The sequence below is a fragment of the Mesoplodon densirostris genome, chromosome X (assembly GCF_025265405.1).
Source record: "Mesoplodon densirostris isolate mMesDen1 chromosome X, mMesDen1 primary haplotype, whole genome shotgun sequence".
Taxonomy (NCBI): domain Eukaryota; kingdom Metazoa; phylum Chordata; class Mammalia; order Artiodactyla; family Ziphiidae; genus Mesoplodon; species Mesoplodon densirostris.
Window position 1 is genome coordinate 55,819,233 of NC_082681.1, and position 14,275 is coordinate 55,833,507.

Genomic DNA, 14,275 nt, shown 5'->3' on the forward strand with positions numbered 1-14,275 from the left:
TTAATATTCACCTCACTGTTTTGGTAAAATATACACCAAAAGAAGAACCCAACATATAAAATACTATAAGCAAAAATCACTCAATCCCCAAAAGCACAAATTCACTTCTAAGGGTAAAACACATCTTTTGTACTCACCATAACTTTACTTCCAACTATCTGCATGCAGTGGTCAACGGAGAGTGGTTATGGTGTAAAAAAAAACAAACAGCAACAGTATTAGTAATCAGAAGCTTTTCACAGAAGTTAAGTGTTTAGTAAATTAGTAAATAGCTACCCCCATGTATACTTTTAATACTTTAGATCTAGAGGCTAACACAAATATATCAGTATTGATTTCTACCATATTTCAAAAATGTGTAAAGTCTGCAGAATAAAGATTCCACATAAAAGATTTTTACAACTTCAGGATTTTTTTTTCTGTAATGGGCTTCTCAGCTAGTGCAGTGTAAACATCAAGTAACGCAAGATTAAGTGTAATCAGGCATCAGATATTTTATCAGCCCACAACCCCTCAAAAAAATTACTACAAGAAAATCAAATTTTTTTCCAAATATTGCTTTTTTTTCTCTTTCCTTATTTTAACAGGTATACTATTAAGGTTGAAATTGTGTATTTTAGAATATAAATGTTGCATTTAAAGTCATGCATTAAGTTAATAAATAAACTTTAGGTTGAAAACTGGAATATTTTATATTGTTATGAATTTAAGGTTTAAAATATTGTTTTATATTATACTTGAAAATTACAAAGCAGATAGATTGCTTATGATTCTAGTTTTCTAGGTCATCCTAGAATTTCTATTATAAGAGCACAGTTTTGTATATAATGCGAAGACAAAGAAGTAGTTTGTATTTAAACATAGTTATTCATAAGGAGGAAACAGTTCAAGAATTACAACCTCGACTGAGCTTTTCTAATGGTTAAGAGAAAAGAGAATTTCTGAGAATTTGTGTTTAAGAAAGCAAGAAGTAAAATCATAGCCCTGGGCTTCCCTGGTGGTGCAGTGGTTGAGAGTCCACCTGCCGATGCAGGGGACACCGGTTCGTGCCCCGGTCCGGGAAGATCCCTCATGCCGCAGAGCGGCTGGGCCTGTGAGCCATGGCCGCTGAGCCTGCACGTCTGGAGCCCGTGCTCCACAACGGGAGAGGCCACAACAGTGAGAGGCCCGCGTACCGCAAAAAAAATAAAATAAAATAAATCATAGTCCTAAAACATAATTTTATACTAAAATCCAATCTAAATCATTGTTATCAGTTTCCTACACTTGAATATCAAGCAATGTTCAAAAAAGACCTAATCCAAAATTGAAAACCATTAATCTGATAGCAGTTTTATTATCACTATGTGCTCTGTTTTTCAACTAGTACTTTAAAAATAAAAATCAAATATAATTGAAATCCCAATAAGAATTCTAAGTTTAACAGGATACTGCAAGATACAAAAAGATAATGACAGTTTCCCAGTAAATTATTTCAGAGGAATCCATGAATCTCCAAATAGAGAAGTAGCTTTCTTAAATATTCATTCAACAGACTATTTACAGGCAGTGATTATCTAGTTGAATAAAAGCTCCTGTGGTGCCATTAACCACCTTCTGAATTGAAAGGTATGCTACTGACCTAAATTATTTCCTCTCACCAAAAAGACGGAGATCTTATTTGTCCCTTGTTTATTTAGCACAGACATGAAGCTAAAAAAATGAATGCAAGCCCTCTTAACAATTAAGGCAGGTCTATACTCAGTGAAACGACCAGAATATGGCCCATTTAATGATTCATTCCGATTGCAAAATGATTGCATTTAGCTAAAGCACATACAGCAAAGAGATTAGATGAGACAAGGAAAGCTAAAAGAAACTGGTTTGGTCATGTTTGGGTTCAATTGTTCACCATATCTAGGTGATGCCTCGAAAAGACCTGAGAAAGAAAATATCTGATAATGGCAAAGGCAAAACCATTAATATATGTATACAGACATACAAATATACTACAGCTCTCAAATGCTTATTATATGGGTCAATCTAAAAAAATTTAGAGATGTATTTGGTATCACTATTTTGAATTATTTCCTATTGAGAGTTTTTTAAGTCAATGATACCTTTCAATGTATCTTCATGAAAATATAATTTTACATATTTTTAAATCTCAACTTCAAAGACTGCGATTTAAGTTAGAAATAAGCTAGTTTCTTAATATTCTCATAAGGACATTGACATCTGGCAAACTAATGTTAGGATTTCAGTGACTAATTTTTCCTCATAAACATCTATATATGCTGTTAAAAAATAACATGCAACATTCCCTCTAAATCACTTATGTCTTGTGCCTCTCAGGATTATAAATTGATATGACAGTGTTGCAATATTAACAAAGCTTGGTTTTCCATTTCTGAAAACATATGTTGGTGTTTTGAAAACAAAGCCTCTTCCAGATTATCTGTGGCCAAATTATCTACACATACTAACTACCCTAGATCAGGTCCATAACTGCACTTGCTACAATGAGCAAATGAGTACAGCTCCAGCAGAGAAGAGGCTCTTTTCCACTCCCTTAAAGTCGATTCATCACTGACAGAGTTACTCAAGGTACTTTTTCCTTCGCATTCACACAACTCAACATTCTCTACTAAGGAACTTGAAAAGGAAAAAAAAAAAAAAACTAAGCAATAGTTTTCATCATTATCTTTCAATTTCCTTTATATATTATCTTATTCCAGGCTAATTTTGGCATAGTCAATTACACAATAAAAGACTCTCCTTTGCTTTAGAAACAGGTTTTGAGCCCAAACCTGTGTATTAGTTTCATGTTGCTTTACGGTACTTACCCACAAACCCAGGAGAATGACCCACGTCTCTTATTGAGCTCATATTTTATTTGTTTTTCAACTCCATACAAAATGACTAATGCAGGTGTTAAAGGTGGAAATGTACAATTTGTGTTTAAATTTAACTATAATTTTCACACATTTTACATATGACTACAAGACTTTTCCACCACGGACTGTAGTCCTTAACTTTGTTTTTACTTCAAGATGAAAGTTTTGGCTACTTGTAAAGCATTTTCATAAAGAAGTGGTTACAATCATATCTACTTTAAATGTGGAAACATTTTTAATCAGTGTATCAATATAATGAAAAAGTAAGCATAAAAAAGTATGACAAGCAAAGCATATCTAAAGCCTAATAAAAGACAGCAGGATGGAAACGTTGGTTACACATAGGTAAATGGGCATAGGTTAGGTTATAATTTATGCAAATTTTATTATCATGATCACGAAGAGGTCAAAAGATGAGAGGATGGTTTGTCACTGAATGGCATCCCTATCACCTTCAAAAGGAAATCACATATGCAATTTCCTTTGTTTTCGCCACAGAAAACACAGCACTAATGAATGTCTCCCCAAAGTGAGAAAGCTTTAAAGCATGCTTATCAACAGGCTTTCTTTCATCATAATATTTGGTCCATGAAAAATATTTGCAAATAAAATGTATAACCTTAGAGCTCTAATGAAATTTCTGTACACACATCAGGTGCTCCTATGTGTGCTAAAGGAAACAAATAAGGATCACATACTAAATAGTTATAGTACTGATTTTGAGCCTAACACCTTAAATATAGTATTTTCATGTCTTTTGAGAAACATTCAATTTCCATGTTTCAAATAAAGCAATTGTAGAGAGCTCATCCAATGCTTACCCAAAGTTTAGCATTTTAATCTTAAAAATGAGTCTATAAATTAAAAGTGTGCATCTCTCTGGTCAGTTGAAGAGGAAACAATACGATAAGTGAAAACAAGCTCTACATAGAGTCGATATCAAAAGGTTAAGGAGTAAGAGCTGCATACAATCTTGATTATATTTAGTCCCACTTACACAAACAAAAACAACAACAGAGCCAGAAACACTAACAAAATCTTATCATTAAAAACACCACACAATTATTCATGTATTATTATCTGTACTTTGCACTCAGATTTAGCTATATAGATTTACTAGTGTATTTGCCTTTAGGTATTTGAAAAATAACATTGAATGTACACCCTGCACTTCCTAAAGCATTTTACTGTGAACAATAAGCTGACTACAAAAATGAGGAGATTCATCAGAATTTCAAAGCAAAACCTATGCCTCACCTAATTCTATTGAAAACGATGCTCATGGCAAATTTCACTTATCACTTGAAACATATTTCTGCCCTTGGATACCAGAAGCAAATTAAAAAACATGCTGTTGCTCTGCTCTGGCAGAGCTGCAATGCGTTATGTTTAAATAGTTCAGCATTCAGATTTAGTTTGCTTGAGGTACAATATGCAATCAATACAACTGTAGAATTCAGGGCAAAATGCATCAGTAATTGCCACTGCAATTACTGTACTGAAATAGCATTAATAGGATAGCCAAATAACTTTAGAACATATTTTTCCACTGAAGAGCTATTTTATTCACTGGTCAAGTTTTTAAATTTAAAATATGTATGTCTTAAATGTAAATGTGTGTGTGTGTGTGTGATATACATATTACACAAACATAAAATCACTGTGTGTGATACATACATATATACATACACACATGTATATAATATATACAAATATAGTGATGTTATGAACTCTAAATGTGAAAAGCTTCTTCTTTACAGAAATGTAAAAGATATATTTCACCATTTCAAAAAATACATTTTTTCTTACAAAAATAAATCAAACCTGAAGACTATTTTTGGAAGCACCTTAGGAAATGAACAAAGCAACACATTCCATTAAAACACGAAGATTTTCCTGCTGAAGACAAGTCTTTTCAATGAACCCTACTTTCAAGTCTTTTGAGACTCGCACAGAGTTCATTAAAGCTCCTATTAAACACCCTTCTTTGTGTTAAATTTAGCTGTACAATAACAATTATGAGGTAGTTTACATAGTTAGCATCACAGAAAATAATGAAAAAAAAACAAAACTTCTTATTAAAAACATTGCTAAAAATTTCATGCAAGCAGATACTGGACATATAGCTTTAACGTAAACTTAGTTAAATCTTGTGACTAGGCTATGTTTGTATCTTCTCCCTCAAAATCTGAAATGTTCATGTAACAAACTGTGTATTAAGTGGAATACCTGCAAATTGCTGTCATTTGTTAGTAAGTGCACAAAAACTCAGCCCCAAAACTTACTGGATTAACTCAGAGCCCTCTATCCTTAGTGTGTCTTGTTTATAAGAATGGAAGGCTCTTTAATTAAGAACAGTTTTGAAATATATACAAAATGTATTAAAGTACATGTATATGCTTCCTTTACAAGTCTATATAAGTACATTGAGGTAAGAACTTGGAGAGCCAAGATTTGTTTCTTTTTAAGCAGATAACGCTAAGCTCATTATGTGGGTGCCGGGAGATTCTCACTACTTACAGATTTGGCAGTAGCAGAAATATACTGGACGACCATCTCACGCTTGGTGGTAAAATCTTTGTTTCTTAAAGGAGCTTTTCGTTCTTCATTAAGGTTCATATCCTCCTGTTAAAAAGAACATTTATTGTGAGCATTATCAAATTTCTGCTTACGAGTTTCAAAAGTGATTAATAAATATTAAACAACAAGGTCCTACCGTATAGCACAGGGAACTATACTCAATATCCTATAATAAACCATAATGGAAAAGAATATGAAAAAGTATATGTATATATATATATATATGTATGACTGAATCACTTTGTTGTACAGCACAAATTAACACACCATTATAAATCAACTATACCTCAATAAAATAAATTTTTAAAAAAGAAAAAGAAAACAATATTTTTTGTCTTAAAATAGAAAGTCATGCTATGACTAACAACAACCATCATTTTTCTGGCTCCTTCACTATTATTTTTCACTCTATATACCATAATCTTATATAAACTTTACCATATAATAATGTTTCATATCCCTACCTACTCAATAAATGAGCAGAAAGAAAAAAAAAAAACTTTTAACTATTCCATAGAACAAACTGTCAGTTTATAGCATAGATATACATCATACCTTAGCAAAGCTATTTATTTACACTGATAGCAAAAATAAACAGAAAAACAAACACTTTACTATTTGGTATATGTTCTCGTAAGATAATTATTAACTAGAAGAGCAAATATGATTTGTAAATTAACAGGAAATATACAGCTACAATATGTCACTGAAGAAAGATTCATGAGAAGTTGCTGAATTTGGAAAAAAAAAAAATCAGAAACATAGTTACCTGTATAGGGATAACAAAAACTACTCACTGTAGAGAAAAATATCATGACAACACATTGTTTTGAGGTTCAATAAGCTTTAATTTGGTTGGAAATCTTCCTTTATATTGTGATACACACACATGTATAATATTTTCACTAGAAAAAATATTTTTCTTCATTTTGAAACTCATGTTAACCCCTGCAACACATTAAGACAGGGGCCCCCAAACCCCCAGGCCATGGCCTGTTAGGAACTGGGCCACACAGTAGGAGGTGAGTGGCAGGTGAGCAAAGCTTCATCTGCGGCTTCCCATCGCTCCCCATCGCTCTCATTACGGCCTGAACCATCCCCCACTTCCCTGTCCTTGGAAAAAATGTCTTTCACAAAACCAGTCCCTGGTGCCAAAAAGGTTGGGGACTGCTACATTAAGACACACTTGAAGGGTCACGAAATCAAGTTGGAAAGGACTATGCTTCAAAAAGTAACATCAAATGAAAAGACAACCTACAAAATGGGTGAAAATGTTCACAAGTCATATGTCTGATAAGGGGCTTGTATATAAATTATAAAAAGAAGCCTTACAAGTCAACAATAAAAAGACAAATAACCCAAATACAAGTGGGCAAAGGATTTGAATAGACATTTCTCTAAAGAAGATATACAAATGGCCAATAAACACATGATGTTCAACATCATTATTCATCAGGGAAATGCAAATCAAAATCACAGTGAGATAACATTTCACTCCCACCAGGATGGCTATGACAAAAAAAGTAATAACAATTGTTGGTGAGGATGTGGAGAAATTGGAACCCTCACACACTGCTGGTGAGAATGTGAAATGATGCAGCCACTTTGGAAAACAGTCTAGCAGTTCCTCAAAAAGTTATACTTAGAGTTACCACATGACTCAGCTTATACCCAAGAGAAATGAAAACATCTGTTCACACAAAAACTTGTACATGGGGACTTCCCTGGCAGTCCAGCGGTTAAGACTTCGCCTTCCAATGCAGGGAGTACAGGTTTGATCCCTGGTCAGGGAGCTAAGATCCCACATGCCTCAGGGCCAGAAAAACAAAAAATCATAAAACAGAAGCAATATCATAACAAATTCAATAAAGACTTTAAAAATGGTCCACATCAAAAAATCTTTAAAAAAAATAGAAACTTGTACATGAATGTTCATAGCAGCAGCAGCAGCAGAGTGGAAACAATCCAAATATCCATCAAGTGATGAATGGATAAACAAATGTCATATGTCCATGCAAATGAATATTATTCAGCCACAAAGAGGAATAAAGTACTGATACATGCTACAGCATGGATGAACCTTGAAATCACATTATGCTAAATGAAAGAAGCCAGTCACAAAAGGCCATATATTATAAGATCCCATTTATATTAAATATCCAGAACAGGCAAATCTATAAAGACAGAAAGTGGATTAGAGGTTGTCAGGTGCAGGGTAAGGGGGGGACGGGAGAATTGGGGTGTGACTGCCAACAGATATGGTGTTTCTTTTGGGGGTGATAAAAATGTTCTGAAAGTGATTGTTGTGATGGTTGCACAGCTCTTTGAATATATGAAAAAAACACATTGAACTGTATACTTTAATAGGATAAACTTTATGGCATCTGAATGGTACCTCAATTTTTTAAAAACAGAAAAAGAAATCAGTATTTTTATCCCTTTACTTGCTTAGTAATTCTAACCATTACTATTTTTTTAATCAAGTAAACTAATAGGCCAACAAAGAAAAATACTAAAATTATTTTAAAGATTCATATGTGAGAATGTGGGGGAAAAAACAAAGAATACATAAAAAGTAATCAAACTGCATCAATTGAATAGTAACTTCAGTGACAGCAAGAATCTCATGATCTATAGTTGCACCCACTGCAGTGACTCCTATGATGATGAATTCACAACCAATACTTATAAATTTCATGTATATATACCTATCCCCTTTCCCAATCACCTCTATCACTGTCTCTACTTCTCTACCTTTCCTGTCTTATCTCCTTATTTCTCATTTGTATATCCCACTTGTTAATGACTTACTTGAAGGCAGGCTCTCTTTCTCTGACTAGACCTAGCGTTTTTGAATCAAAGTAGAATCACAGAAACGAGACTGGATGGCACTTTATAAAGTCCACAGACACTCATCTATGTTCTGTGTCAACTTCAGCTAACAGGGTACTCACTACCTCTACAGGCAGCCCATCCCATTATAGGGCAGTTTAATTTTTGCCAAGTTTTTCCTTGGAGGACTGGATCTAAAATACATACAACAAAATATTAATATCATATTAAGGTGGAAAGACTGTGTCATTATTTTTTCTCTTCTACTTTCTAAATATTTGATCACTTATTTACTGAACACATACCATGCACCATGCACTATGCTAGACTGGGTAGGGAATGCAAATTTGAAAGAGTGCTTGAGCCTACAAATTAAATGTTATTATTTGTGAAATACTTAGAACAATGCCTGATACTTAGTAAATGCTATATTTGTCTGTTAAAGAAATAAAAATAAATGATTCATGGTCTAGTATGGAAGACAGACATTCAAACAAATCATTATAACAGAGGCATGTAGAGGACGTTTTGGGAACACAGAGGATAGATGGGAAGGTCAGCAAAGAAGTCTTCATCAGCATTTGGGTCTTGAGAAAAATCTGAGTGAAGGTCAAGAGACTAGCTACCAGACCACAGTGGGCTTCTGTCATGGTTGGTTGCCCAATAGCACTTGAACATGCCCTCTACATTTTAAACACTCACCCAGTATCAGCCCCATCAAGGAAGAATCCATAAAAACCACATTTGTCAGTCTCCCTTATAACCAGAGTACAGGTAAGGTAGCTTAGTTTCCACCCATGAAATTCATGCATAGGAGATGTAGATTCAGAAGTATGTAAGGGAACAAGCCATGAGTAAGCCACCTGTTTCGTTGGTACGGGTGGCAACAGAGATGACGTGGTTATGGAATTGATGGCAGCAGACGTGTCTTTTTTATCACAACAGTTTGACAAAATGGTTCTGGGGTGGCAACAGTTCCTTCATCAGATATTTCAGTTGTGTGGTTCTGGAAGTTATTCCTATAATAATGTTACCTGGAGCCTGTTTTGCAACCCTCCTGATTCGAACCTCTTAATATGTGTGTGTGTGTGTGTGTGTGTGTGTGTGTCTATATATATATATATATATATATATATATATATATATATATATATATATATATATATATATATATATATATATATATATTCTATTTAAAGTAGCCAGAATGAATTCTCTTATGTTTAATAATTTGGGCTATTGAAGTAATTCAAGTAACTAGTGATAAGAGTCCGAACTAAGAGAAATCATAATCAGATTGGACAGGGGAATAAACTAAAGGAACATGTAAATGTTACATGAAGGCAACATTCCCTCCTTCAGGCTAAGGTATACCTACCAGTTTCAACCTATCTTCGTGTGACATGGCTCAGCGTCTCTCTCAAATACTCTGTGGTCTGATAAATCCAAGGAAGGAAAGGACTTCCACGTCCTTCATCTTGAAATACTATACCTCTATTAATTCAGCTTCAGATTTTATGGCTTTATTGGCAAGTACATCATTCTGCTGACTCATATATTGTGTTTGTTTCCATCAAAACGCCCTAAATACTGCTCATGTACGCTGGACTACGTCCCTACCATCTCATAACGTTCGGGTTAAATTATAGTCTCCTGCAAATGTAGTTAGCATGAATCTGCATCCCCAAGTAGAATCGACTCTGGAACAGTGACAAGATTGTATTTGTACACGTCACAGCCAGGCTCAAGAGTGTGGTAATGTCACCTTTGGCAGCCTCTAGGTAGAGAGTTTGCTCTCCTTCCAGTGACATTTCTCTGTTACCATGAACCTCTAATCCAATTTTCAATGGCACACACTGCTAAGATCATGCTATCAGACTAGAATCATGGAGGCAGGCAGGACACTAAGGGGAATATGGAGAATACAGACCTCAGAGGAATGTCAAGATTAATTGTGATCATGAACCCAAGCCTCGTGTATATTAACTAGCCATCAAAGAATGCTAGCTATTAGTGTTATTATCACTTCCCTGGTCTCATTTCTTTTCTTTTTTTTTTTTTCCTGTAAATGGCCTAGGCCCTTCTTTTTTTTGTTTTATTTTTATTGGAGTATAGTTGATTTACGATATTGTATTAGCCTCAGGTTTACAGCAAAGTTAATCAGTTATACATATACATATATGCACTCTTTTTTTCTTTTTTTTAAGATTCTTTTCCCATATATGCCATTACAGAGTATTGAGTAGAGTTCCCAGTGCTATATAGCAGGTTCTTATTAGTTATCTATTTTATATATAGTAGTGAGTATATGTCAATCCCAATCTCCCAATTTATCCCTCCCCACACCCATATCCCCTGGTAACCATAAGCCTGTCTTCCGCATCCATGACTCTACTTAAGTTTTGTAAATAAGTTCATTTGTACCCTTTTTCTCTTTTTTTTACCACTTTTCATCTTACCCCTTAGGTTTGAATGATGCAAGCTTGTTTGCAGTTTTTCTACATACACTATGCTATTACACACTTCCATTACTTTGTTCATGATGCTGTTCTCTCTGCCTAGAATGCTGTCAACTTCAGCACCCTCTTCATCTATTAACCCCCATCTTATCCCACCTCACCGTACTCCACCACACCCAAATCCATATTGGGCTAACTCATGTACTTCTGCTAATTCTTCAGATTTCCCTCAAAGCACCTCATTTAGAAATGACTATCTTCATTCTATTCTTCCATATTAATTTCCTATATTGTATCAATATAAGCTAACTGAGGGAAGAAACTGGGTTCTTTTTTTCTTTGTATTTCCAAGCAAAGAGTATGCATTCCTGGAATGTACCAGGCATTTAATAAATATCTGTTGAACCAATGTGATATTTAGGAGCTTTTCTCTAAATATTTTAATTTGCTTTACCACAAACACAAAATCCACAAAATCCATTAATTTATAATTTTAAATCCATTAATTTATAATCTTAAAATAATCAAAGATAACTATAATTGCTGTTCATGCTAGGGTATATTTTTAGGTACTAGGGTATCATTAGTTTATTCTCTTCAGGGGTACAGGTCCCCTTGAGATAGAAGTTAAAGAATACTTGAATAATTATTATTGAGAAGCAGCAGGAAGAGGACAAGCATTTGATGGTGAAGTCAAGTTCAGATTTACAAACAGGGAGTGGAAAATCCAGCCTTAAACTGGGATCAGTGCATGTTGCAGAAACAGAAACAGTTACTTTATAGAAAATATATAGACATTTTTAGCAACTGTATAGAAAGAAGGAGCAAGTATTACTTCTTATAGAGGAGGAAAAGATGTAAAAACATAAAGGGTTGACATTTACCTTTCATAAAACAAGTGAGGAATGCTTTCATTAGAATTTTAAAAAGAAATGTCCTGTCCTTTCTAGTTCTAGTAGAGGAATTATCTATAGAGCAAAGCCACAAACATTTTTTATGCCTATAAATCTGCTGCATAGGTTGATTGGGACTAGGTACCATTTACATGAACAGAGGAGACCATAATGACTCATCTTATTTTTACAGAAAGAAGCAGCATACTACTAATTAGGCAGCTAATACTTCCAAATCATTAATTCCAGCTTTACAATACAATCATAAAACTAAATAGAGCAATACTCATAATTCAATATCAATTCTAAAAAAAGTAATTGAATATGGAATTACTTCTAAACACACTGAGTTTTTTTTTAATTGAAATATAGTTGATTTACAATGCTAAGTTTCAGGTGTACAGTAAAATGATTCAGTTATATATATATGTATATATACATATATACACACACATAAATATTCTTTTTCAGATTCTTTTCCATTATAGGTTATTATAAGATATTGAGTAGAGCTCCCTGTGCTATACAGTACGTCCTTATTGGTCATCTATTTTATATATAGTAGTGTTAAACACACTGAGTTCTTATAGTACTCAAAACACAAAAGCAAGCTTTTAGTGTATTTAACATTTAGTTAGTACTTCCACAATACATGAGAAGAATGTGGTATTTTGTAATTTAAGAAATACTGAAGTAAATAACTGACCACTTATAATATTTGTATTATATTTGTATCAAGCCATATTTGTAAACACTAAACCATTTTTTCTCCTACCACTTATGTCATGATGCAATTTTCCCATTATACACAAAACTCCTTCATTTCTTCAGCAAATACACATTGTATTCTTAAAGTTATAACTGAGGAGCCGTATAAGAATAGAGTCAAATGAGAAGGTTAAAAGTAGAACCAGCTGCCTATTCATTCATTTGTACTCTCTTTCATTCATTCATTCTCATTCTCTCTCTCTTTCTCCCTCTCACCCCCGAGTGAATCTTTAAACAGGTGACAGTATAATTTTTTAAACTTTCTCGTGTCCTAACATCATTTTCTATTTTCCTAACCCTTCCACTGTTTTCCTCACTTGTTTTATGAAAGGTAAATGTCAACCCTTTATGTTTTTACATCTTTTCCTCCTCTATAAGAAGTAATACTTGCTCCTTCTTTCTATACAGTTGCTAAAAATGTCTATATATTTTCTATAAAGTAACTGTTTCTGTTTCTGCAACATGCACTGATCCCAGTTTAAGGCTGGATTTTCCACTCGCTGTTTGTAAATCTGAACTTGACTTCACCATCAAATGCTTGCCCTCTTCCTTCTGCTTCTCAATAATAATTATTCAAGTATTCTTTAACTTCTATCTCGAGGGGAACTGTACCCCTGAAGAGAATAAACTAATGATACCTTAGTACCTAAAAATATACCCTAGCATGAACAGCAATTATAGTTATCTTTGATTATTTTAAGATTATAAATTAATGGATTTTTACATTTATTTCTTTATTCTCTTCTAAAGAAACGTTCATATAAAGATATGCTCCATAGATAATTCCTCTACTAGAACTAGAAAGGGCAGAACATTTCTTTTTAAAATTCCAATAAAAGCATCAGGAATTTTCTACATAAATAAATAAACAGCCAATTGTACCTGGTATTAATTAACTACCTCATGTCTTCAAATGATCCAGTTAAGTTTACTTGTATAGAATGTAGTGGCATAACATATAGAAGTTAACATGGAAAACAAAGTTAAAGGGGAAAAAAATTGTCCAAATACATTATCTCTACAAATGGTATGAAGCCAAAAGCCGGGGCAAGCAAGCATGAAATTAAGTGAATGTTACTGAGTACTACACAAAAAGTCTTCAGCTATTTCTACTTTCAGGGCCTATTGGAGGAAACTACAACTATGAACACCATCAAGAAGGTAAACTCAGAACATCTATTTAGCTATTAGGAAACCCAAATATTATTTTCACTCTCCCATAATCCTTAATCCTGAGCTCAACATGGAACCAGTGTCCAGAGTCCAAAGATTACATAAAGGATCAACTGTGGTTTGTGAAATATTGATGTTTCTTCAAAATACAAGAAAATAAGCTTCAATATTTAACATGAGATTAACACTGAAGCCCTCACTGGATCCATAGGTCCAAATGGTACATGAGGTATCTCAAGGGAAGAGTGGGGTATTCACAATGCATATTTTTTTACTGTCAGTGTACTGCAACGTACTGCAGTTTACAAGTACCTGGTTAAGTGGACTTACAGGCTATTTTACCTAGTTTTAACCAAGTCTAGCCTCAAAACAACAACAACAAAATAGAAAAGTAGCTTTAAAAGATTCTTGCAAAGACAACAGATTGAGGATAATAAGATAATACCAATAATGCAAGTAGGGGGAACAAGAAAATACTAGACTGTTATATCTCCTACTCATAGGTCTGAGACTTTCATCAATCATATCATAAGATAAAAGTAATAAAAATATAAGGCTGATAAGAAGCTGGTCCCACAAGATTAAAAATTAGTAAGGTAACTATCTGAAATATGCATGTATATCAATCATCGCTGATGACTCTCATTTTATGTGCATACTGCACCTTAAAAATATTAGCTAATGATAGTATACA

General features: G+C 33.8%; 1 protein-coding gene across 4 annotated transcripts in view; it reads right to left on the bottom strand.

The window, feature by feature from the left end:
* DIAPH2 (diaphanous related formin 2) overlaps positions 1-14,275 on the bottom strand; it is an 894,195-nt gene that overhangs the window by 808,100 nt on the left and 71,820 nt on the right. For 3 of the 4 annotated variants that reach the window (XM_060086247.1, XM_060086246.1, XM_060086244.1), the window contains 2 exons: positions 5,397-5,501; positions 138-158 (listed from right to left, as the gene is read on the bottom strand). In XM_060086247.1, the coding sequence (XP_059942230.1) occupies positions 138-158; positions 5,397-5,501 (126 nt within the window). The remainder of the gene's footprint in view (positions 1-137; positions 159-5,396; positions 5,502-14,275) is intronic. The other variant, XM_060086245.1, reaches the window with a different exon arrangement.